The sequence below is a fragment of the Protopterus annectens genome, chromosome 4.part1, assembly GCF_019279795.1.
Source record: "Protopterus annectens isolate FY-2018-M chromosome 4.part1, PAN1.0, whole genome shotgun sequence".
NCBI lineage: Eukaryota > Metazoa > Chordata > Ceratodontiformes > Protopteridae > Protopterus > Protopterus annectens.
In genome coordinates this window covers 196,653,288-196,678,047 of record NC_056734.1, presented here as the reverse complement: position 1 = coordinate 196,678,047, position 24,760 = coordinate 196,653,288, and the positions used below count along the sequence as shown (strand labels likewise).

Sequence of the window (24,760 nt, the reverse complement as noted above, 5' to 3'; positions counted from 1 at the left end):
AAATAGAAAGTTCCTTGGAAAATTTGGAAAAGGAGGGCTGAAAAATCTTAGAGATTCCCGGAATCAGCTTACCCTTTCATCATATGTTTTGATCACCTCTGTAGTATATGGGCCAAACACTAACTCTATCCACGTGAGAATTTAAAGCATTATCTGTGATTTTCTGAAAAAGTAGCCATGCTACCCTCCTCAAAACAGTACCAGTGGTCATAGCCCTAGAAGAAGTATCAACAAAGTCATGCACACTCTAAAAACAATGAGCAGTGTGACCGGTGCCCTAGAAGAAACTATTATTTAAAGCAGATTTTTCCTCACAAGAAGAAACTGCAGATAAAACATTCCTCATGCTTTCACAATTTGTCAGAACAAACTTTAACATATGAGCTTGACAATTCAAAATTCTGAAAGTCAAAGTTGCCAAGTATACACTTTTCCAATACCTATCAATTTTCCTTCCATGATCAGAAACAGTAAGACTGGAATTAACTAAGTAATTAACAGCAGTGGGATCAATTAAAGCTATAGCTCCTCAGATTTGAGATTAATATATAAAAATTAAAAAAACTGAGGAACTTCATACATCCAAGCTGCCTTTTTAGGGGCAGCTGGCTGAATATCAGGAAAACTGCAGGCAGTAACACACACACACCCTCTAAAGCAGACAGAACAGGAGGAATGGGTGTAGGCTCTGGAAAATCCTTCTGCAACAACTCATAGTAGTTTCTGAAAACACTGTCACATTTGAGCAATAGTCTCAGAAAAACAGAAACTCCCACAGGGAAAATAAGAAACTGAGCTCTCCTTTGAGTCTGCATCGGAAATCTGTGGGAAAAAAAATTATCTGTCCTTGCATCTTCCTGTTGAAATTCAGAATCTTGAATCTGCTTAGGAAAAGAGGAATCCCTCTTTCTTTTACCAGTTACTACTTTACAAGAAGGATAAATAACCTCAATTAAACCTTGAGGTAGACTCAGTAAACTACTCCTATCCAAAGAAAACTGAGGAGGAATAGATACATGCTTGGTTTTCTGTTTCTTTTTGACAGGAAAAAAAAATGAGGCCAATCATTTTATTAATGGCAGCAGAAGCTTTCCCAGGAATGGTACAGCATTCTGACACAACAGGGAAACCTTCCCTGTTCCCTCTCCCAGGACAGACAAGAGTGTTACTCCCTTGCCCACTGAGGGGATTCCAACAGCCGCAGAGGACGTGGCTAACCCCAGTCCATAGTGGCTGTAGGTGCTACACCAGTGGGGTCCAGGGTAAAAGATGAGTGGTCTTTCATACAACAAATGGCCACAGCAGTCACCTATCTAATGTTGAGGCAAATTGCTAGCCTGCTGTAGTGGCAAAGGCTGTTTCTTTAATTTGTTTTTTTTTTGTTTTGTGGCTGGAAGGACAGACCATGGAACTGGTAGTCTGCTTCATGGTCAAGCCAAAGAGGGTGCTTCCTTCCTGGGACAACAAGCAGCAATTGCCAGTAAACACTACCAGTCCATAAAGGTTACTTTTTTTGACAGAAACACACAGTAAAAAGCACTTTAAAACATTATGCCAGCTCCACAAAAGCAAAATAAACACAATTTCTCCACAGAAAAAAATGTTTTCAGTTACTTTACACCACTTTTAAACTGATAGAAAAAACAAGTGCTCCGTTTAAAAGTGTGTTTCTGTCTCAAGACAGTCTGTTAAAACACAACACTCCTAGCTTTAAAATAACTTTCCTGAAGGGAAAAACAGTAAAACCAATAGAATTAAGAAAATGAAAGTTTTTTTCCTCAAAGGAAACTTATCTGCCGAGCAAGGGAAAGCACAAGCCAATCACTAATCCTTGAAAGCCTCAAAGGAACGTACTCTTCAGTGGCAGTAAAATTCTAAAGGGCTACATGCCCAAATTTGTCTTTTAGTCAGCTCAACTCAAGCTGCCTTACAGTTTGGCCATGTGGAAGGTGCTATGAATCTTTGGAAGCTGACTGGCTGTTATATCCTTTGCAGAATATAACCGATATAGCTAAGGCTACTGCAGCAGTGATCCATATGATGAACATCAATATCATATGTCTAAGTAAATTGGGGCTTAATATTTCCCCAGTTTTGCTCCTTTGCACTATCGCTTCCCTTACGAACAATGGAGAAATTAATTAAAGAAAGTTGGTAGGTAAACAGCAACTTGGCAGCATATATCTAAGAAAGTACTGTAGCTGTTTCAGCCAGTTTAAGAGGGAAAAGACAGAGTTGGCACAGAAAACATACTGATTGGGGTATTTGATCTGAAATGGTCGAAACAACAAGTACCATTTAGAAACAGGATAAAAATTAATCACATTTGTAATCTGCAAGGGAGGAGGAAGTAACTGAACTACAAATCAGTTTCACCTGCCAAGACAGGATGTATTATCAAAGGGTCTTAAATCAACATGAGATTCATTAGTCAGGATTAGATGGATCCTGATTCCATCCAATACAAGACAGTCAGCTATTTGCCAGAAAAGTACAGATTTTAGGAGGAACACACCAAAAATATGAGGCAAAAATCTGTACAGTTGAGAGGTATGGTATAGAGGTGAGGAAGTTTCTTTTTACCACAAGATTGTGTGATCTTGGAGATAGTATATTTAAAGATGTAGGGGAAATAGGGCTGAAAGGGTAATTCCCCCACAGAAATGCTTATTTTTTGTTTTATTGATGTTGTTAAGATTGTTGTTAACTTATTTTTTTCACCTTTAAATGGTGCAATGTATTTTAGCTTGACAAATTGCTATGAATCCCCAGAAAAAAGCCACACAAAAGTATTACATACAATTGCCATGGTCTGTGATAAAAAGAATGGGAAGTTATAAACAGGGATAGGGGAAGGTGGCAGAATATCAACAGAGTGGAGGATTTCTGTCAGAACAAAATAAGGGCAATTATGGAAGGTATGAAAAAAGAACAGAATGGCTTATCAAGGAAAAATGAGGAAAAAAGGAATGTAAAAATCATTATAAGAGAAAGGAAATGAGGTGCAATAACTGGACAAAAGAGAGGATCGTTATGAGTATGTGCATGTTACAAAGGGCAGAGAGGCGCATCAAGGATAAAAAAAGAAAACACGCACTCCTTTCTGTTATATACCTGACTGCCTTCAGGTATACAACAGAAAGGAAGACAGCACAGAAGAAAACTGGTAAACTGTCTTGTAAATGACAAAACTATTAGAAGGCTAAGGTGCAGACAAGAATTTTTTTCTCCAAATAACTTTATCAAATTTTCACATATGACAAAGGCAATCTAGAAAATGGAAATCAAAGTCTAGACCAACGTGAATACAATAACAGATAAAACTACTGGAATTGGGATCTTTAGAAAAGGGAAGGAGCAAACTACATAGAAAAAATGCGAATTGTGGGAACAATATATGCATAGCAGGAATGAAGTTTAAGAGGCAGGATTTGAATGAGCCATATAATGTTTAACTGACAATGACTGGATGGTTTATAAGTGAAGTATAATGTTTGCAACTACAGTTGTTTCAATTGTGCCTGTGATGTAAACTGTTTGCAACTAAAGTGGTATTATTTTGTATGTTTTTCATTTATATAAATGTAAGATTGCCTTTGTTGTTGTTGTTGTTTGTCTTCCGGCTTTTCCCGGTTAGGGGTCGCCACAGCGGAACTCCGGTCCGCTAATGATTGTCAGTTGGTTTTTATGGTGTCGAGTTGCCAGCCCTACGCCCAACCTTCAACGAAGGCATGCCCATTCAACGCATGTCTTTAGAACGCCCACTCGACCGCGGGGAGGACATGCAGATTCCGCACAGAAGGCACTCCCAACCCAAGCCAAGGTTCTCCCATTCGATTCACATACTGCGGATGGAATCTAGAGCAAGGAAGGTGATAATGCTCCCTTATTACATACTGGTTAGGCTGCAACTGGTGTATTCTGTACAGTGCTGAAGACTTAGAGGTAAAAGGAGATTATAATTATGCAGATAATCCAAAGGAAGGTCACATGGATGGTGAGAGGAATGGAAGGGATGACACATAAGGAGAGAAAGGGATTGCACCCTTTTTTCAGTGGAAAAGATGTGAAGAAAGGGGACTATGATATGTGAAGATAATACTAATTTACTGTTATTAAAATGTGAAATTCCATTTTGTAACAAATGAAATTGGATATCATACCCATAATATATGAGTGTCATTTCTGGTAATTATAATGATTACATTATTATTTTTATGCAAAATTAAAACAGAGTCTAAGTACAGTGTACTCAATATGCAAAGTGGCAATATCGTAAGTAGTAAATATAAGAAAACAAAATACACATTATGGTAAATAAGTCTGACCTAAAATGCATACTTCCCAGAAAAAATTCTACACTAATTTTAGACTATAAAAGGGATAAGATGCACAAAACTCCTCCGTCCCTCAAGAACTCCAAAATAAAACTCCAAGTTGCCAAAATGTAAAACGAATACATTTTATTAGGTTTAAGCTTCTCCCAAGCTTTTCGTCGGTTACAATACACCAACTTCCTCAGAAAACTCCTAAAAGAAATAAAAGCGGAAACGTCACTCAAGTCACTACCCTTTAAATACCCACATATCTTATATATAGAAAAATATACGAAATATCATTGAATACATATAAAAACTCCTCAAAAACATTATATTAATCAGAAAACGAACCCGATTGATTAAAAACATATAACAATAGTAGATGTTACTTACTTGATAAGCCAGCATGTTGTTAAATTTAGTGAATGTAAATGATGGAATTTTAATGTGACATCATGCAATGAATGCAATAAATCAGAATGGAAATAAAAGTGAAAGTGAACCATCAATAACCCCTGGGTATTTTACTCATCTGATGCTACTACCGACTACAAAACAACTGTTACCGAAATCTACTGTACAATCAAATAACATAAAACTATCCTATTTGTTATTGTATATATATTTATAATTAAAACTATTATCTATATTTTACTTGTGTATGTATACCATAATGAAAATCAATAGGTACAATAGATACTATCTAGTTAAACTCTTAAGTTTCAATGTACATGATATAGATAATCTGTCATTGATGCCTGGATAATGGCACGCATCCAGTCTAAGTTGCCAAACAAATTCTCTCCCTTCGAGGATTAATGAATCAGCTCCTCCCCTGCCATCCAATCGAACTTGGTCGATGGCTAAGAAGGAAAATGAATGTAAAGCATTCTGGCAGTCAGTCTGTGCATGCCAATCCATATGGGTCTCCTAACAATATTTTAGGTGGGGTTATTCAAACTTCAGGCACCAGAACACTACACGTGGTAGATATACAGGACGATCATATGCTGAAAACTAGTCTAATGCAAGGTGTTCCACCTCTCCTTAATTCTGCTACCGTTTCTAATATAAATAATATCCAGGAATCATTCAATCTCAACATGTGTCGACCTTTTTCCCTTCAGAACAACACAGGGACCATTACTGAGGAGCAAGGTACATCTGAATCATTCGATCTACCATCCAAATTAATTGTATTTGACCAGAGTTTGATGAAATTAAGAAAAATCAAACTGGAAGTGGCGTACTTTAATGAATGTCAAAAGGTCAAAGTGGTACCTAAGGGCCTTAGGTCTTGGCAATACCCTATGAGGTTGGTAGAAGGTTCGACATTTTATACAGATTTAATAAATCTGTTTGATAAACATGGTTTTGAACTGTTAGAGTTGATTAATGGGCATTACCAATGGGCCACTGATGCTCTAACTAAACAAATCACTAAATTGGATGTGGAAATCCAAAACGATCTGAACTTCCGCCATTATCGTTTTGATTATGAGCGGTCATTCAGTAGTATTGACCAACTCATAAAGAAAATTACTGCCAACAAAATCAAGAAGCTCAAAAGGGACATTAAGGCATATAGGGAAGGTACAACATACCCAAAAACCCCACCTTCACAAGGTAACTTTTTAGCTTCTAGTGTGTGCCATGTTGATGGAACAGACCGCCCTAATATTATAGAGGGAGCAAGACCTAGTGCCTCTATACATGTGGAGGTTGATGCTACAGCCCTCAGCGAACCAGTTCGATGGAGTGATCGTTTGGCTTAAGATCTACTCCTCCAGTTCAGGAGGTGGAGAATTAAAATTTTCAGAACTCAGCCTCCCACTATTCCTCCTATCAGGGTTGGAAGACCAGGAACAGGGCCAGAAACAGGAGAAACTAGTTGGGATTCAGGGCGATGTAGACTGGTTCACTACAAAGACATGTACCGTAATCACAAATTCTGAATTGGATTTCAATATTTATAACTTTTCTCACTTCCACTTTTCCACTGATTTGGTGGAGTTGTTAGCCAAAGGCCTTAATTTTGTACCAACTAAATGGGCAGATTTGGTTAAAACTATTTTAGAGTTAAAGTTGTTTGTCAGAAAGTTAAACTTGCAATTGTTGTTGGGTAATTGTACTAGGGAGCTGGGTACTTTTACCGTCTCTAGTTCTTATAACCCACCTTTATGTCCTATATTAGAAATGTTTGAGCAGATTTGTGAATTAGACATTCGCCACTTATTTAGTCACCCTTTTTTATCACAGTCACCCAGATTCAATATCAGTAAGGAAGAAAGAGCTTTATTAGATCCTTTATGCAATGCACCAGTCAGAGTAATGCAGCCTGATAAGGGTGGCGGACTGGTGGAGATGAATGATTGGGATTATAAAAGATGAATGGAAGATATTTTGGGATCTGAGACATACAAGGAAATTTCTAGGAATGAGTTGAATATAGGTCTTGCCAGAATCTCCGGTTATTATAATGACATGTTTATCAATAATACAACAGACCTGAACTTATTCAATTATATATCTATATCAGCGCCCAAGATTCCCATAATATTTGGTTCACCAAAAATTCACAAGAACTTTGAAGACCCTCCTATGCGTCCACTGGTTAGCGCCAGGGGTAGCAATAACTATGCCAGTGCGAAGGTAGTAGATTCAATTTTGAAGAAATATGTGGAGAGTGAACCAGAGATATCCAAAGATTCCTGGTCATTTTTGGCCAGGGTTAATCAAATCCCTTACAGTGCAGACAGTTATTTTTTGACCATAGATGTGCGGGATTTATATTCTTCAATCCCTCATTCAGTGGCACTGGATTGGATTCCCACTATGATGTGTTCCAAAGGAGCACCCGATGAGGAGATCCAGCAGGTTAGTGAATTGCTGGACATTATCTTGTCCAGCAATTACGTTACTTTCAACAACAGGTATTACCTACAAAAAATAGGGGTACCTATGGGATCTCCATGTGGCCAATTTGGTTATGGCTGTCTGGGAAAGGGAACATGTATTCACGAATCATGTATATCAGGACAAGGTTTTATTGTATACACGATTTCTGGATGACATTTTTATCATCCTAAAAGGGGATGGTGAATAGTGGATCAGCTCCTAAACCATTTCAACTCTTCCACTTTTTGAAGTTCACCTTTAGTGTGGAAAGGGACAGGATTTCATACTTAGATGTAGATCTTTCAAAAGATACAAGTTCTAACTGCTATATAGCTAGAATTTACCGAAAGGAAACCTTTTCAAATAGTTACTTGCAGTTCAACAGTTGTCACCCTTTTACCCAGAAGACATCCATCAAAAAGGGCCAATTGGTGAGAGCTGCAAGAATGGTGACTAGAGACAGTGACTTCTATGACGAATGTAAATTCATGGAGGGTCTTTTCCTCAAAAGAGGTTATCCAGCAGGTCTGATTTTGGACGTAATTTGTGAAGTCCATAACAAGCGGGTGTCAGGTTTTTATGCACCTATCTTAAACCCTTTCGAAACACGTGAGAACAACTGTACACTTAATCCAATAGCCAAGACGTTTCATCCTTGTAGCTTTATTCTTATAACTTACAATGTTGATGGGAAGGCCATTATTTCTATCATAAAAAAAAATGGAGTTTGATTATGCAGGAGGGGTCATTCAATGAGAACGTTATGGAATACCCCAAAATAGTTTTCAGAAGGGGTCAAAACCTCAAAAGTATTCTGGAATCTAAGGCCAGGTCCCTGGAAGTAAGAGCAGGCATGTCTAAATGCAATATGTACCATTACTGTAAGCACATATCAGTGGGGTCGTCCTTTGTTATAAGGAAGTCTAAATACAGAATACAAGGTAGGTTTAATTGTTCTAGTACAGGAGTTGTCTATTTAGCTAAGTGTTCCCACTGCCCAGTCTTCTATGTCGGTAAAACAAACAGAAAATTACAGGAGAGTATTTATGAGCACCTATACGCTATTAGGAAGGGTAAGGTGGAAAAAGCTTTAGCAAAGCATGCAAAGGAAAAACCGACAGAAAATTACAGGAGTGTATTTATGAGCACCTATATGCTATTAGGAAGGGTAAGGTGGAAAACGCTTTAGCAAAGCATGTAAAGGAAAATCCTTTACATTCATTTTCCTTCTTGCCCATCGACCAAGTTCGATCGGATGGCAGTTGAGGAGCTGATTCATTAATCCTCGAAGGGAGAGAATTGGTTTGGCAACTTAGACTGGACGCCTGCCATTATCCAGGCATCAATGACAGATTATCTATATCATGTATATTGAAACTTAAGAGTTTAACTAGATAGTATCTATTGTACCTATTGATTTTCATTATGGCATACATACACAAGTAAAATATAGATAATAGTTTTAATTATAAATATATATACAATAACAAATAGGATAGTTTTATGTTATCTGATTGTACAGTAGCTTTCGGTAACAGTTGTTTTGTAGTCAGTAGTAGCATCAGATGAGTAAAATACCCAGGGGTTATTGATGGTTCACTTTCACTTTTATTTCCATTCTGATTTATTGCATTCATTGCATGATGTGACATTAAAATTCCATCGTTTACATTCACTAAATTTAACAACATGCTGGCTTATCAAGTAAGTAACATCTACTATTTTTATATGTTTTTAATCAATCGGGTTCTTTTTCTGATTAATATAATGTTTTTGAGGAGTTTTTATATGTATTCAATGATATTTCGTATATTTTTCTATAGATAATATGTGTAGGTATTTAAAGGGTAGTGATTGAGTGACGTTTCCGCTTTTATTTCTCTTAGGAGTTTTCTGAGGAAGTTGGTGTATTGTAACCAACAAAAAGCTTGGGAGAAGCTTAAACCTAATAAAATTTGTTCGTTTTACATTTTGGCGACTTGGAATTTTATTTTGGAGTTCTCGAGGGACGGAGGAGTTTTGTGCATCTTATCCCTTTCACAGTGTGTTTACATTTCCTTGGTTTGTCGGCGTGAATTTATAGACTATAATTATAAATTGACAAGAAATCATGAGGAAATTGTGCAAAACTATTTAATAAAAACAAAAAAAAAACTGTTAGAGCTTTCATCAAATTGCCACAAAAGATAAGAACTTCATCAGACTGTCCTAAATACATGCAAATGTGAATGCATATTAACTAACCAAACAATTAATTTCACATGACTTCAAATGACCAATGAATTAAATACAGTCTTTGACGTACTGAAACGTGTTTCATTTTAAAAGGAGACAATACTATTTACAAATGCTTTAAAGGTTTATTTCACAAAATACATTTAAAATTAATCATGTCATTTAAACCAGGCAATTACCACACCTAAAATCTTTCACCCGATAACCAATCGCATAAAACACAAATTTCTTAGAATTAATACATACTTCTTTATGTCTAAATAATATGTTTAAGTTAATGTTGCTCTTAATATCATGATAATGCTCATACATTCTTATGCAAAGCATTCTTGCTGTTTTATCAACATTCTTCGCATGGACCACATTTAGCAATACAAGTCAAATAATCAGCTGCACAACTAAACTAGCCGGGAGCACCTATAATTTTACCTATTTTTGCATTAAAATAAAACAGACTATGTGCATTAAATCTACACTGGCTGTACTGGCCTCATTTGTAACTGCCTTCTTAATGTTGCTGTTAAGTGTCCCCCAGAGTTTCTCTCTCAAAGTAACTTTTTAAAATTATTACATTTCTTCATTACCAGTTTAGGTTTCTTCTATAAATTATTGGCAATGCTTCTAAAAACTGTAAAATCCTCCAGTTATTATAAGCAATGGACTTCATTCCCTTATTATCTAAAAATATTTAACAGTCATAGAAAGGGACCACCCTACATCTCTACTCTTTTTTCCAACATCTTTATTTCCTCTTTTTCCAATGCCTTTGTGACTCATTTTTTTCATAACATTTAATTAATGTTGTACTGTTGTGAAGTTTGAGGTTAAATTAAGTAGACTAGTTGCCTGACCGGTAAGAATGCTCTTTTTCAAACTGGTAGCATGCATACTATTATAATGCAACAAATCGTTAATAGCCACATTTTTATAACTGATACTAGTTGCCAATCTTTTAGAAACAAGCTCTTCAAAAATAATCATATTCAAAAAGGAAATGTTATTTGCCCTAATGTTGTGCTCAAACCTCAGAAAATCAATGGTATGGTTCCAAAATTCTATAAACCTACAAAGTGCACTGTTGCTTCCCTTCCAAACAATGAAAATGTCACCTATAAAGTATAACCAACATCTAGTGAACTTGAATTCATTAAAATGATACACAAATTCCTTTTCCAAATGTGTTAGGGCCATATTTGCATAACTGTAAGCCACGGAATCACCCATACATATACCACTTAACTGATGGACAAATATGTTTAACAAACAAAAGAATATCTATATCCTGCAACATTGTATCTAATGCCAGAGTAATGACCCAGATTTCTTTAACAGTGACAGAAACAGTATAATTCATGATTCATCCATTTTAACCCAAGAACTTAGGGTATTACTGTAATATATATAAGGACTTTATATCCACTATTATTAATAAATCTTCTGCATTTATTAGAACACTTGAAATCCTCTCAATAAAATGACCAGAAACCATAATATACAAATCTGCTAACCTAACAAATTATTTAATTTTGTGTTCCAAAAATACACAATTCAATTTGAGCACCTGGGCCAGCTACAGTTAGTTTCATGGAGGGAATATCCTCATCTATGTGCACTTCCAACACATCAAACAAGACTGGTAACATACATTTGTTATCTGTCAGATACTTGTATTCTTTTTCTTCAAACAATTTAGAAACTAAATCAATATACCTATAGAATTATTTTCACAGACTTGTAGTTAACTAATTGGTAAAACTTTTAATCACTTATTAAGTCAATCAACTACTTTTTTTTTTGGTCCCCCCTTGGTTCATCCTTTTAGTGACCCAACACTCAGTATCCCACATCGACCAACTTGTCTTCAAAATCACTGGACCCCCCCTTTTGTGGATCCTAAGGGCATCCTGGAGGCTTGGCTATCTCTGCTTCCATCCTGGGGTGATCTTTAACTTCCCTACCCATTTCTTGCCATGCCTACCACACTCGACTCTTATGTTTGAAGGCAACTCCCCTCTTTTGAACCACCCCTCCCCTCCTCGCCTAAGGAACGAACACACTCCCACCCAGAATGGGAACTCCCATTCTTCTCTGCTGCTTCATTAGCCACCTTAGCCACTAATCAAACCCCGGTCAACTGGGTCAAAGTTAGGGCTTTATACCCCTAAGCCACCAGAGTGGCTTCAATCAATTATTTTTTTCCATACTTTGTCCTGTCCATAATAACAAGACCCCCTCATTATTCGCTTTTATAAAACATCTGTCACAATCTTATAATATGTTATCTAACAGCATTTTTCTTCATTTGATGAATTATAAAATGTATAAAAGAAGTGGGCTACTGTTGGCCGAAGGAGGAGAAGAGGCAGAAGGCATGGCCGAAGGTAGGTAAAGGCTAGAACTGTGACAGTGAGGGTTGGAACTTTGAATGTTGGCAGTATGACTGGTATAGGGAGAGAGCTAGCTGATATGATGGACCGAAGGAAGTTTGGTATATTGTGTGTGCAAGAGACCATACGGAAGGGGAGCAAGGCTAGGTGTATCGGAGGCGGGTTCAAATTGTTTTATCATGGTGTGGATGGGAGGAGAAATGGCGTAGGCATTATCCTGAAGGAACAGTATGCTAAGAGTGTTTTGGAGGTGTAAAGAGTGTCGGATAGAGTGATGTTTATGAAGCTGGAAATTGATGGTGTAATGATGAATGTTGTTAGTGCATATGCTCCACAAGTTGGGTGTGCGATGGGTGAGAAAGAAAAATTTTGGAGTGAGTTGGATGAAGTGGTGATGACTGTAACCAAGGGTGAGAGACTGGTGATTGGAGCAGATTTCAATGGGCATGTTGGTGAAGGGAACAGAGGGGATGAGGAAGTGATGGGTAGGTATGGTGTTAAACAAAGGAATGCAGAAGGTCAGATGGTAGTGGATTTTGCAAAAAGGATGGACATGACTGTGGTGAATACATATTTTAACAAGAGGGAGGAGCATAGGGTGACATACAAGAGTGGAGGAAGATGCACACAGGTGGATTATATCTTACGTAGAAGGGCCAGTCTGAAGGTGATTGGAGACTGTAAAGTAGTGGCAGGGGAAAGTGTAGTTAGGCAGCATAGGATGGTAGTTTGTAGGATGACATTGGTGATCAAGAAGAGGAGGATGAGTGTGAGGGCAGCACCAAGGATCAAATGGTGGAAATTGAAAAATGGTAATTGTGAGGTGATGTTCAGGGAAGAGTTAAGACAAGCACTGGGTGGCAGTGAAGAGTTACCGAATAGCTGGGTAACTGCAGCAGAGCTAGTAAGAGAGATGGCTAGAAAGGTGCTTGGTGTGACATCTGGAAAGAGGAAGGAGTACAAGGAGACCTGGTGGTGGAATGAAGAAGTACAGGAGAGTATACAGAGAAAGAGGTTGGCGAAGAAGAAGTGGGATTGTCAGAGAGATGAAGAAAGTAGACAAGAGTATAAGGAGATGAGGTGCATGGCAAAGAGAGAGGTGGTGAAGGCTAAGTATAAGGCGGATGATGAGTTGTATAAAAGGTTGGACACTAAGGAGGGAGAAAAAGGACCTGTACCGATTGGCTAGACAGAGGGACCGAGCTAGTAAAAAATGTGCAGCAGGTAAGGGTGATAAAGGATAATGAGGGAAACGTACTCACAAGCGAGGAGAGTGTGTTGAGCAGATGGAAAGAGTACTTTGAGGGGCTGATGAATGCAGAGAATGTTGGATGATGTGCGGCTAGTGAATCATGAAGTGCAGTGGATTAGCAAGGAGGAAGTAAGGATAGCTATGAAGAGGATGAAGAACGGAAAGGCTGTTGGTCCAGATGACATACCTGTGGAAGCATGGAGGTGATTAGGTGAAATGGCAGTGGAGTTTTTAACTAGATTGTTTAATGAAATCTTGGAAAGTGAGAGGATGCCTGAGGAATGGAAAAAAAGTGTTTTGGTGCCGATTTTTAAGAATAAGGGTGATGTGCAGAGCTGTAGTAACTACAGAGAGTTTAAATTGATCAGTCACAGCATGAAGTTATGGGAAAGAGTAGTGGAAGCTAGGTTAAGAAGGGAGGTGAAGATTAGTGATCAGCAGTATGGTTTCATGTCAGGAAAGAGCACTACAGATGCGATGTTTGCTTTGAGAGTGTTGATGGAGAAGTACAGAGAATGTCAGAAGGAGTTGCATTGTGTCTTTGTGGATTTAGAGAAAGCATATGACAGGGTGCCTAGAGAGGAGTTGTGGTATTGTATGAGGAAGTCGGGAGTGTCAGAGAAGTATGTTAGAGTGGTACAGGATATGTACGAGGGTAGTGTGACAGCGGTGAGGTCTGCGGTGGGAGTGACGGATGCGTTTAAGGTGGAGGTGGGATTACATCAAGGTTCAGCTCTGAGCCCTTTCTTATTTGTAATGGTGATGGACAGGTTGACAGACGAGATCAGACAGGAGTCCCCGTGGACTATGATGTTTGCAGATGACATTGTGATTTGTAGTGAGAGTAGGGAACAGGTGGAGCAGACCCTGGAGAGGTGGAGATATGCTCTAGAGAGAAGAGGAATGAAGGTCAGCAGGACTAAGACAGAATATATGTGTGTGAATGAGAGGGAGGATAGAGGAATGGTGAGGATGCAGGGAGTAGAGGTGGCAAAGGTGGATGAGTTTAAATACTTGGGATCAACAGTTCAGAGTAATGGTGAGTGTGGAAGAGAGGTGAAGAAGAGAGTACAGGCAGGATGGAGTGGGTGGAGAAGAGTGTCAGGAGTGATTTGTGACAGACAAGTACCAGTAAGAGTGAAAGGGAAGGTCTACAAGAGGGTAGTGAGACCAGCTATGTTATATGGGTTGGAGACAGTGGCACTGACAAAAAGGCAGGAGTCAGAGCTTGACGTGGCAGAGTTGAAGATGTTAAGATTTGCACTAGGTGTGACAAGGATGGACAGGATTAGGAATAAGTATATTAGGGGGTCAGCCCAGGTTGGAAGGTTTGGAGACAAAGCCAGAGAGGCAAGATTACGTTGGTTTTGACATGTGCTGAGGAGGGATGCAGAGTACATTGGGAAAAAGATGCTAAGGATGAAGCTGCCAGGTAACAGGAAAAGAGGAAGGCCTAAGATAAGGTTTATGGATGTGGTGAGAGAGGACATGCACGTGGTTGGTGTGACAGAGCAAGATGCAGAGGACAGGAAGAAATGGAAATAGTTGATCTGCTGTGGCGACCCCTGACGGGAGCAGCTGAAAGAAGAAGAGATAAAAGAAAGTATAATTTAATAAAATGATAATCTCATTTTCATAGATCTTCTCAAAAACTGTGGTAGTACAGTGTAATAGAATAATAAAGTTAACTAAGTTCTTTAATACACTATTGTCAATTTGTCCATTATTGTTAAAAGTAATTTAAAATTCACCTTATGTGTACAACTCTTTAATTCCAAAACAATAAGCACAATTTTAACTCTAGCAGTGGGAGCAAACATAAAAACTTTCTGTAAAACACGTATGACCTCAATGGAAAAATAAGACTAGATAAATTATACACTTTATAATACATGTCTTTTGTGAGAAATGTGTTCTGTTTTTGTTGGGACAGTGGGGTACATTTACATGCATTTATAACAGTCTCATGAAGTCCTTGTCTTTTGCAGTAATTTCATAAAAGCTCTTACTGTTTCTAGTGTTTAATTAGATATTTTTGCATTGTGTTTTCAAGTTTTATGGTGGAGTTTATTTGGATTTGTCAATTTAGCAACTTCCAACGTTTTTACTAAAAATATTGACATACACTTACATATAGGCATTGGTTTTAGAGACTATATACTACACTATTTTCTACCTTCCAAGAGGCAGTAAAAGTTACATTACTGATCTAATTCAGCACACTGATTTACAGCCATTCCCCTGAAGCAAACCTCCTTCTTCTTCTTCTTTCAGCTTTACCTGAGAACCTCTTGCTGTGAGGCGGCAATGCTAACCGCTGCACCACCACCGCGGCTGCCCTATTCCCCTGAAGCAAATCAATTACTGAAAATAATTATGATCTTTGTACATGGAGAATAATATAATTGTTGCTTTTATCAATAACTACTTGATTATCACTTTTTGAAAATATTAACATTTCAGAAAAATACCTGACCTGAGAAATGGCTATGCTTCTTTCAGCAATGTTATGGTGAAATGATTCTGGTGAATAATAAAGGACAAGGCATGCAGTCAGAGCCGAAACACCTTCATCTGTTAATCTGTTAACATCTGCACCATTGTCAAGGAGAAGGTTGATGATGTCATTGTGGCAATTAACCTAAAGAGAAAACAAATGTATATGTACAACAGGATTTTATGAGGCTGTAGCCAATTTGTGATGTGGCAGATATGCAAAGTAAGGTAATAATTAGTATTTGGCTATCTGTTATTTCTTACCCTCAGAATATTATCTGCAAACCAGATCATATCTCAATGAATATTAACCATATTTAATATAGCATGTTCAAACATAATACCACAGCTAACTGAATTTTGAGGAAACTATACTACACATAAATGATACACAGTTCTGGAAATAACAGAGTTCTAGAAATAAACAAAAATTACTTTAAAATATCTGTAAAATATTCCATATCAGAACAGGATATAATACAATATTGTGTAATACAACTTTTTGTGCTGACTTGCATACATGCGCAAACAATACTTTGATTTACCAGGGGGTGGTGCAATAAATGAAGAAAACTGCTGCACACTAGAATCTTGAAAGCACTTCCCTACATCTGCAAATAAACCAACTGTAGCCATAGTTCAGTTCTCATTGGTCCTGATCAATGCACAGGAAATTACTGACAACCAATGCAATATAACGCTTCATAACAGCTCTGAACTTTGTACTGAGGCAGTAAAATGAACAACCAGCATTTCAGTTTTATGGCAACCTGCTTCAGTAAATGGTTTGACATAAAAGTGAATAGAGAGTAAACTATAGTTCTTAAATTCATCTTTTCACTCTTTTTATGGATAACCCAAGATCACTATTTGGTTAACTGACTTGTTCATAATTACACAATCTGTAAGTAGAATTTAATTTGAAGGGCTCAGATCTAAGACTTGAGCTAAACCACAGGCACTGCATAGTAAGGCAAGATATGAGAAAAAGACTTACAGTATAGAATATTATAACAAAGTGTATTTGTCCATCAGGAAAAACTGATGAAAATTATGTAAGAAATAAGCAGGAATTATGTGCTCACCTTACAAAGAAGAATTATGTACCAATGAGTACAAAAATCAGAGAATAAAAGAAACACATTTCTACAGAAATAATTATTTAAGTCCATATACACACACACACACACACACACATATATATATATATATATATATATATATATATATACATACACACACATACATATATGTATATATACACACACACACACACACACACACACACACACACACACACACACACACACACAATATATATATATATATATATATATATATATATATATATTTTTTTTTTTTTTTTTTTACATTTGTTTACCGGGAAAGTCCGACTGGAACTAGGTCCATTTACAGCTGAGGCCCAGGGAGAAAAGCTCCACGTCAAACAATTTTAACAGTGGTATATAAAATCAAGATATATCATACAATAGTTTGTTCCAGGCAGGCTTACTTTACACAATGTAGGACCCTGGATATTGGTATTTGGTAAAAAAACACATATTGACTGATGCAAAGAGACATCTCACAAGACATAATGGTAGCAAATAGTAGGCCCTGTATTGGTGTTACTGAGTGCTGTGTATTAGACATGGTAAGCAGTGACAGAGGAGAGGTTAGTGAGAGAGTGGAGGAGACCAGCAAAGCATTTATGTGATGCAAGGACAGAGCCAGGACTGCAAGAGGTGTGGCTTGAGTGATATTTTTGAACAATGAGATAGTTGTTGCTGATGAGATGTTTTGGGAGAGGTTATTCCATACCTTAGCAATGGTATGACAGAAAAGAGCTTTCCCTGCAGTGTTACTGGCTTTGGATATACAGAGTAGGGTCTTGTTGGATAAGCATAGAGGACAGTTTGCTGGAGTTTTGTGGGGACTTTTTAGTATACTGAAGGTGATTACTAGTTGGTGGTACATAATTTGATGAGGTAGTTCTAACCATTTTAGCTCCTTTAAGGCAAGACAGTGATGACTTCTAAAAGTGGCGAATTTTGCAACTTTATTGGCGAATTTTGCAACTTTATTGTAACATGATTCAAGTTCGCTTAAGCCTGTTTTCCTGATCTGAGTTAGGATTGGTGATGCATATAGTACGGTAGACAAGAGGTGGGTTTGGGCTAGGGTGATACGTGCTTGGTCTGATAGAAATTGCTTGTGTTTGTATAGGGTTCCTAATTTTTTGTGTATTTTTTTAATGGTTTGGGAAATATGGACATCAAAGTGAAGATCCTTATCTATTTCAACACCGAGGAGCTTAGTATGGGGGGAAAGAGAGATTGTGGTGCCATTTTTGGAGGTCATGGTGAAGGAAGGAGGAGTGGTTTTGGATTTGTTGGGGGAGAAAAGAAGTAATTTGGTCTTGTTGGGGTTTAGAATAAGTTGGATATCTGTAATCCATTTTTCCACGGAGCAGAAGGATTCTTGGGTAAGCTTTTGAACAGTGGTTAAGGATGGGGCTGAGCATATTAGGGTTGAATTGTCTGCGTATTGTATAAGTGATGCATGCAGGGTGGAGGTATGTAGCTTGTTTGTGAAAATGGTAAATAGTAAAGGACCCAGTATTGATCCTTGTGGAACGCCAATGGTAGTTGGTAGTAGAGGTAATAGTACACCTTGCCATTTGACTGATTGTTTTATATCAGAGAGACAGTTTCTGAACCAGGAAGTAGCGAAGGGGGCAAAAGACATGGTTGTTAGAGTGTCTACAAGTAGGTTATGTGAGACCATGTCAAATGCCTTTGATAGATCTAAGAATATGGCTGATACGAAGTTGTTGTTTCTAAGTTGATTAACCTGGTTGGTAAAGGAGAGAAGAGCTGTAGTTGTGCTATGGTTTGGGCGGAAGCCATGCTGTGTGGGGGAGAGGAGATTATGTGAGGTTAAGAAGTGCATCACCTGGGTGTGAATGCATTTCTCGAAGATCTTGAAAAGGGGGGATAGGATAGCAATGAGGCAGTAGTTTGATAGTGCATAAGAGTTGCTGCCTTTGTGAAGGGGAATGATGTATGACACTTTCCATAGTTGGGGGATGTACGCTTCTTGTATGGAGCGGTTTATCAGAATAGAGACCGGGTAGGCTGGGGACTCTGCAGCTAATTTTAGGATAGTAGTGGGTAGACCATCTGCTGCAAGAGTGGTGGGTTTTAGTTTTGAGAGTAGTTTTGTGGAGGTTGGTACGGGTAAAAGTGTAAAGGGGGTATACTATTGTGGTCTATAGTTGGGGTGAATATAGAGCTGTTGTTTGATAAGTGGGCAGATAATGAGAGAATAGATTCTGTGAAGTGATGGTTAAATTGAGAAGCTATGCTGTCATTATCAGTATTGATGTTGGGAGCTGGGATAGTAGTTTTGCTGGGTTTTAGAAGGGAATTGATAGCCTGCCAGAACTTTTGGGGGTTCTTGGGATGTTTGTTTTAGATTTCTAGGAAGTAGTTTTGTTTATCTATTTTTGTTTGTCTTTTGGCCTGATTACGAAGTTGTTGATATCTTTGTTTATCTTGCCTGGTGTTGTTCTTTTTCCAGCTCTTCCAGGCATTGTCTCTGGCTTTTAGTAAGGCTTTTGTTGTTTTATCTAGCCAAGGGGCATAGCTAACTTTAGTCCTATGTTTCCTGATGGGAGCTAGTATATTTAGAGCATTCATAAATGTATTATTGAAATATTCAACTGCCTGGTCTAATGCTAGAGTTTGTAGTGGGTGCCAGTTACTTTGTTGTAGCATGCTGTTAAGAATCTGTGGATCTACCTTGTGCTCATCTCTAGTTTCCTTATATAGTATAGGTTTGGGTATGTTTACCTGTCTACAAAGGAGGAATGTGGGGCAGTGGTCACTCAGTACATCAGGTAGGCAGCCCACATGATAATTTTCTTTGGGGAGATTAACTAATGTCCAGTCGAGAATGGAGTGTTTTTTGGATTTTTTGTCAACTCTGGTGGGTTCTTGGATTAATTGTGAGAATCCAAATAAGTTGATGTGATTTGAGGGATTGTTGGAGTTACAGGTTAGCCAGACTAGGTTTAAGTCTCCTAGTAGGATGGTTTCTTGGTGCAGGTTGTTTGTGGCCCATTGTAACATTTCCTCTATTATAGGTGAGTTATTTCCTGGAGGAATATAACTGCAGAGGATGTTAAATCTCTTTTTGTTTTTAAGGGAAATAACGGAGCCTAATGTTTCACTATTTTGGAATTTGGGAAGTGGAGTTTTCAAAGTCTGGAGGTTAAGTGCATTTTTAAATAAAATTGCAACTCCGCCTCCCTTTTTGGTGTCTGTGTCTTGCCTTATGATGTTATATCCTGGGGGAAGAATTTCTCCATTTTGGGTGGTGGGTTTAAGCCAGGTTTCAGTGATAGTTAGTATATCTGGGGAGTAGTGGGCTATGAATGCATGTAAGTCATGTAGCTTATTGGATATACTTCTAGAGTTTAGGTTAATAATAATTAGGTCTGATTCCTGTTTGTTTGAGCGAATTTTGTTGTGTGGACCTGGGTTGGGGTATATGTCTCCTGAGATTAGTAGCCATTTTTTGAGGAGAAGTTTGAGTTTGATGGCTCGAGCTAGGTGTATATGTACTCTGGGTGTGGCTTGTCTATTGAGTGGTGATGAGGTATGTGGTATGTGTTTTGTGTATATAAAATACTGAGTTATTATTAAATAATGTGGAGCAGATTAAAATGTTTATATTTGTATGTGTGTGTGTGTGTGTGTGTTGGTATGTGTTGTGTGGAAGGTGATGTTTATTGGTATGTTAGTGTGTAAAAATGTAGTGTAGGCTAGAGTAGTGCAAATTAGTAGTAGTAGTGGTAGTATGCCTTGCATGATGTGTCTGAGACTAGGAGAGGTGAGGGCAGTAAGCAGGAGGGTGTGGTATGGAAGGAGGATAGGTGAGGGCACTAAGCGGGAGGGTGCGGTATGGTAGTGGGAGTGGATGTGATACCTGAGGGATGGTGATAGGCTGGTGAAGGAGTGGTGTGACTAACTGAACTATAAATGTAGGTGCATTTTGGGAGGGTGGAATTTGGGGGCAGGGTAGGAGAGCGGAGTGAGCCAGTAGGGCAAACGGAGCGGGCAAGAGCAGGAGAACTGACTACAGTAGAAAAAGTATCAGTAACTGCAGAGATATTAACTAAAGTAAATAGGTAAGTATTACTTTAATTTAGAGGAAAGTATGTTAGTAGTTGTAAGTGAGGGTAGTTTCACAGGGAGGGAGGTGGGTGTGTAGTAGCTGTAGAATGGGGAATAGGACTTAAATAATTCTACCAGCTTATGGTATAATGGGAAAAGTCTGGAGATAGGTGGTAAGACTAGCTTTACATGGTAAAATGCTGCCACCTAGTGGCAGAGAGAGATAGTGTAAAGTAGGGATAAGCAGTTCCTTTACATAGTAATGTATTCTGGGTTTGAGAGATACTGGAGGGGGATAGAGTGGCAAGTGGTCTGCGGTAGGTTGCTGAGAACCACACACACGGATGGGCAGCTACATGTTAGTATTAGTAGATAGTGCACAAGTAGTTAGTTGTGGGCTACATACTTTCAAAGTCTTTAGTGGGGAAATCCACACCTTATGCAGCATGGCTGGCAGGCAACAATTCTGGATGTCTTCTTGGGTTTGGCCAGCGGTATCTTTATACCCTAAAGGCAGGGAGCGAGCACCCGGGATGGTTTACTGAAAAAGAGAGAGAGAGAGAGAATGAGTTAGGTAACTGGGAGTGATACATGTGAAGGTTGAGGGAATCAGGCAGAAATGAAGTGAAGACTCTGAAGAGAAATAGGTGTAGAGAAAGGTAAATGTGGAGGGAAAGTAAAGTTAGAGAGGTAGCTTGTAGAAAAAGCAGCAGACAAAGGCCAAACAACAATTCCAGGCAGGCAAAATACTTAACTGTAGTCCAAGCAAAATACAACTCTATACTCTATATTGTATGACTCTGTGACTGTAGTCCAAGCAAAGTACAAGTACCCTAGCCCTTTTAGGGAGGAAGAGTTTAACTGCACTAGGTAGATATATGCACCAGTAATCAAATACAGTTACAGCAGAGCATTAGATACATAGACATATCCACATACAGTACATTTGCAATGTATGAGAGTGACTAACCAGTGAAATTATGCAAGCACAGTATCAGTAAGTAAACAGTGCAAATATGCAAGTACCGTGTTAGTGAGGATACCAGCTTGAACGGAGAGAAATATCAGCTATGCCCTGCAAAAACAACAGTCATTACTGTGTGAAATCTATTCTGCCCATATGGCATGTTCGCATCTAATAAATAACAAAAACTGCTATATACTAAGCAAGACAAAATGCCTTTTGCACTCAGGGAAGCAGCACAGGCACTCTAATTCACCTAATAAGTTAGCAGAACAACAGATTTAGGATCAATATGCAGTTGCTGAATAATAACATGTACAAAACTCTAAAGTGTGGTGTTACTGACAGACCGTAATCCTCAGTGATTTACAAGAAAATCAACTACTTTACTCATTTATGTCATAACTCCAAGCACAGTCCCTAATTCCAGATGAGCAGCTGACAGCAAAACAGAATCATCAACATCAATGTTTTATCATTTAAAAACTTATTTTCATTAGTAACTGTTTCCAGTAGCAGACAAAAGGACAGTGAGAAAATCACTATTAATGTAAGGTCTCATAATGGTTGAAACAGAAATATTTCACTTCTTGTTAGTCTGCAAGCCTGTTGCACATTTTCTCCTACTCCTCCATCCTGTCATTTTTCAGGGAAAGCAAAACAGACCCCTGACTGCTGAATCCACTCACCCTCTCCAGTCCTGTCAACCAGATCCTGAACAATGCAAGTCAGTGCTACAATAGTCTGTCACACCCTTACTCCAACAATTTGGTTATTGATGAGTAAAATTTCTGACACTAGTAGCTTTCATCAAGCAATAGTTCCTATCTCTAAGGGCAAAATCATAACCCATTCTCTCTGATTATTGACAAATGCTAGATTATAGTCTTTGTCATCTGATCTAAAAAAATAAGACAAAAATCAGATGTGGAACACTAATACTCGGGGTTAATTACTGATAATAAGCTCTTTTCTAAACATCACTGGCTATCAGCTTGCATGAACGTATATTTATATTCTCACATTTACTATGTCAAAAGATCCAGATGCTATAATGCCTCTGTATTTGGCATGGGTACAAGCCTGTATCAAAAATATCAATATAATGATACTGTTGGGCCACCTACAAAAGCATAGTCATGGAAAATAGTGAAAAACAAGGGTGGATAAAAAGAATGGCAGTACCTTAATAGATTTAAATCTTTACTCAATACACTACAAGAGAATGTCTGGAGGTTATCTAATGCATACATGCTTTAATTTTCTGCTGAATAGTTGCATACTGGAGGTGTTTGGTATACCGTACATCAACTTTATTACATGCTGAGATAAGTACAAACTTGCAGTGTTATAAGATAGTACTGAATTTTATTTTTTCTGTTTGTTTCATTGAATATTGTGTTAAAAATAATAGTGCATTTATCTGCCTATTTGTTTACTGAAAATTGGAAGCTGTCTCTCTCTCTCCCTGTTTGCACTTAGTTTATTCATCTCACTTCATTGTTTTTCAGTGTAGAAGTCTTAGCCTAGAGGGATTCTCTGTGCCTTAAAGTCTTAGTCCCTTATCTCTGAAATTATTTCTGCTGAATAGTTGCATACTGGAGCTGTTTGGTATACCCTACATCAACTTTATTACAAGCTGAGATAAGTACAAACTTGCAGTGTTATAAGAGAGTACTGAATTTTATTTTTTCTGTTTGTTTCATTGAATATTGTGTTAAAAATAGTACTGCATTTACTTGCCTATTTGTTTACTGAAAATTGGAAGCTGTCTCTCTGTCTCTCCCTGTCTACACTTAATTTTCCCCACCTGCCCTCCCTGTTCTTGTTGTGGTAGTAATCTTGGTGGCTTTGGAATTGACCGCTCCTCCTGTAAAATTGTGTTTGAACACTCCTCCTGGGCCCATCTCATTTGCCCACTCAACCGAGTACAGTAAGATCATATTTTGATTTCAGACACTCCTACCATTCCCCACTGTTCAGCCCTTTCCCAGCTCTATCCTAGTCTAGTCTCATTAGCTTATCCTGCCTAATACAGAGAGAACATTTGAGTAGACATACCCACTTAGGCCCTGAACTTGTCTGATTGAAGACTGCTGGAACAGGGCTCAGTTCTGAGTTTTTTTACCAGTTAATTGGGAAATTTGTACAAATCAGTTTGCTTGTTTTCTAGTGTTATATATATATATATATATATATATATATATATATATATATATATATATATATAAAAACAATTTGCACTTTATCTGCTTTTACTGTATTTGTGTTTTTTCCTACTTTATTACCTTATTTTGCTTTTGCCTCTTCTTAAAAAGTACTCAATTGTGTTTATTCTGCTGCATTTATTACTGCTTGGTAGTAGCCTGATTAAATTGAAACTGTTATTCTAAGTCTTTTGGTTATTGCACTTGGGCTTCAGACCAGTTGTTTTACATTAAGAAGATTTGTGGTCTGCACTGTTGTGGCAGGACAGGTAGCTTACATCCTTCTAAGTTGGGAACTGCTGATTGAAGGCTCAGTGTCTGTTATTCTAAAAGTGTATTAGTTCTGGTTTAAGCACTTGGGCTCCAGGCCAGTTATTTTACATTAAGAAGGTTTGTAGTCTGCACTCTTGTGGGAGGAGAGGCTAGATTCTGCCCTTCTGAGCTGGGAATTTCTGGTTAAAGGCTTATTGTGCCTGCTTATTTGATCTGTTTCTTTCTAAAATGTGTGCACCTTGTTTGCTGTAGCCCAGAAGTTAGTAGATTATTGGCCATTTTGGGCTAATTTCTATCTCTTTCATTCCCGACAAGCTTTCAACTTAAGCACTCAAACCATTCATTTCACAGCCCAGCACTTGCTCAAAACTCATAGCAAGCACTAATTAACCCTAGCACTAGACCCCCTATACTGTCCAGAAGGACAAGGCTCTCTATTCGTCCCTACCAGATAATCAGTAAAACAGCTCACTTTACCTATTCAGGCATGTCCAAAGGGCAGTTTCAGGTGCACTCTCCAGTCCAACTGGTGAATCTGGGCATTTTGAG

At 38.1% G+C, this 24,760-nt stretch overlaps 1 protein-coding gene across 1 annotated transcript in view; it reads right to left on the bottom strand.

Moving 5' to 3' along the window:
* Window positions 1-24,760, bottom strand: part of ANKMY1 (ankyrin repeat and MYND domain containing 1) — a 1,970,922-nt gene that overhangs the window by 1,329,280 nt on the left and 616,882 nt on the right. The window contains exon 6 of the mRNA XM_044070101.1: window positions 15,568-15,732. Within this exon, the coding sequence (XP_043926036.1) occupies window positions 15,568-15,732 (165 nt within the window). The remainder of the gene's footprint in view (window positions 1-15,567; window positions 15,733-24,760) is intronic.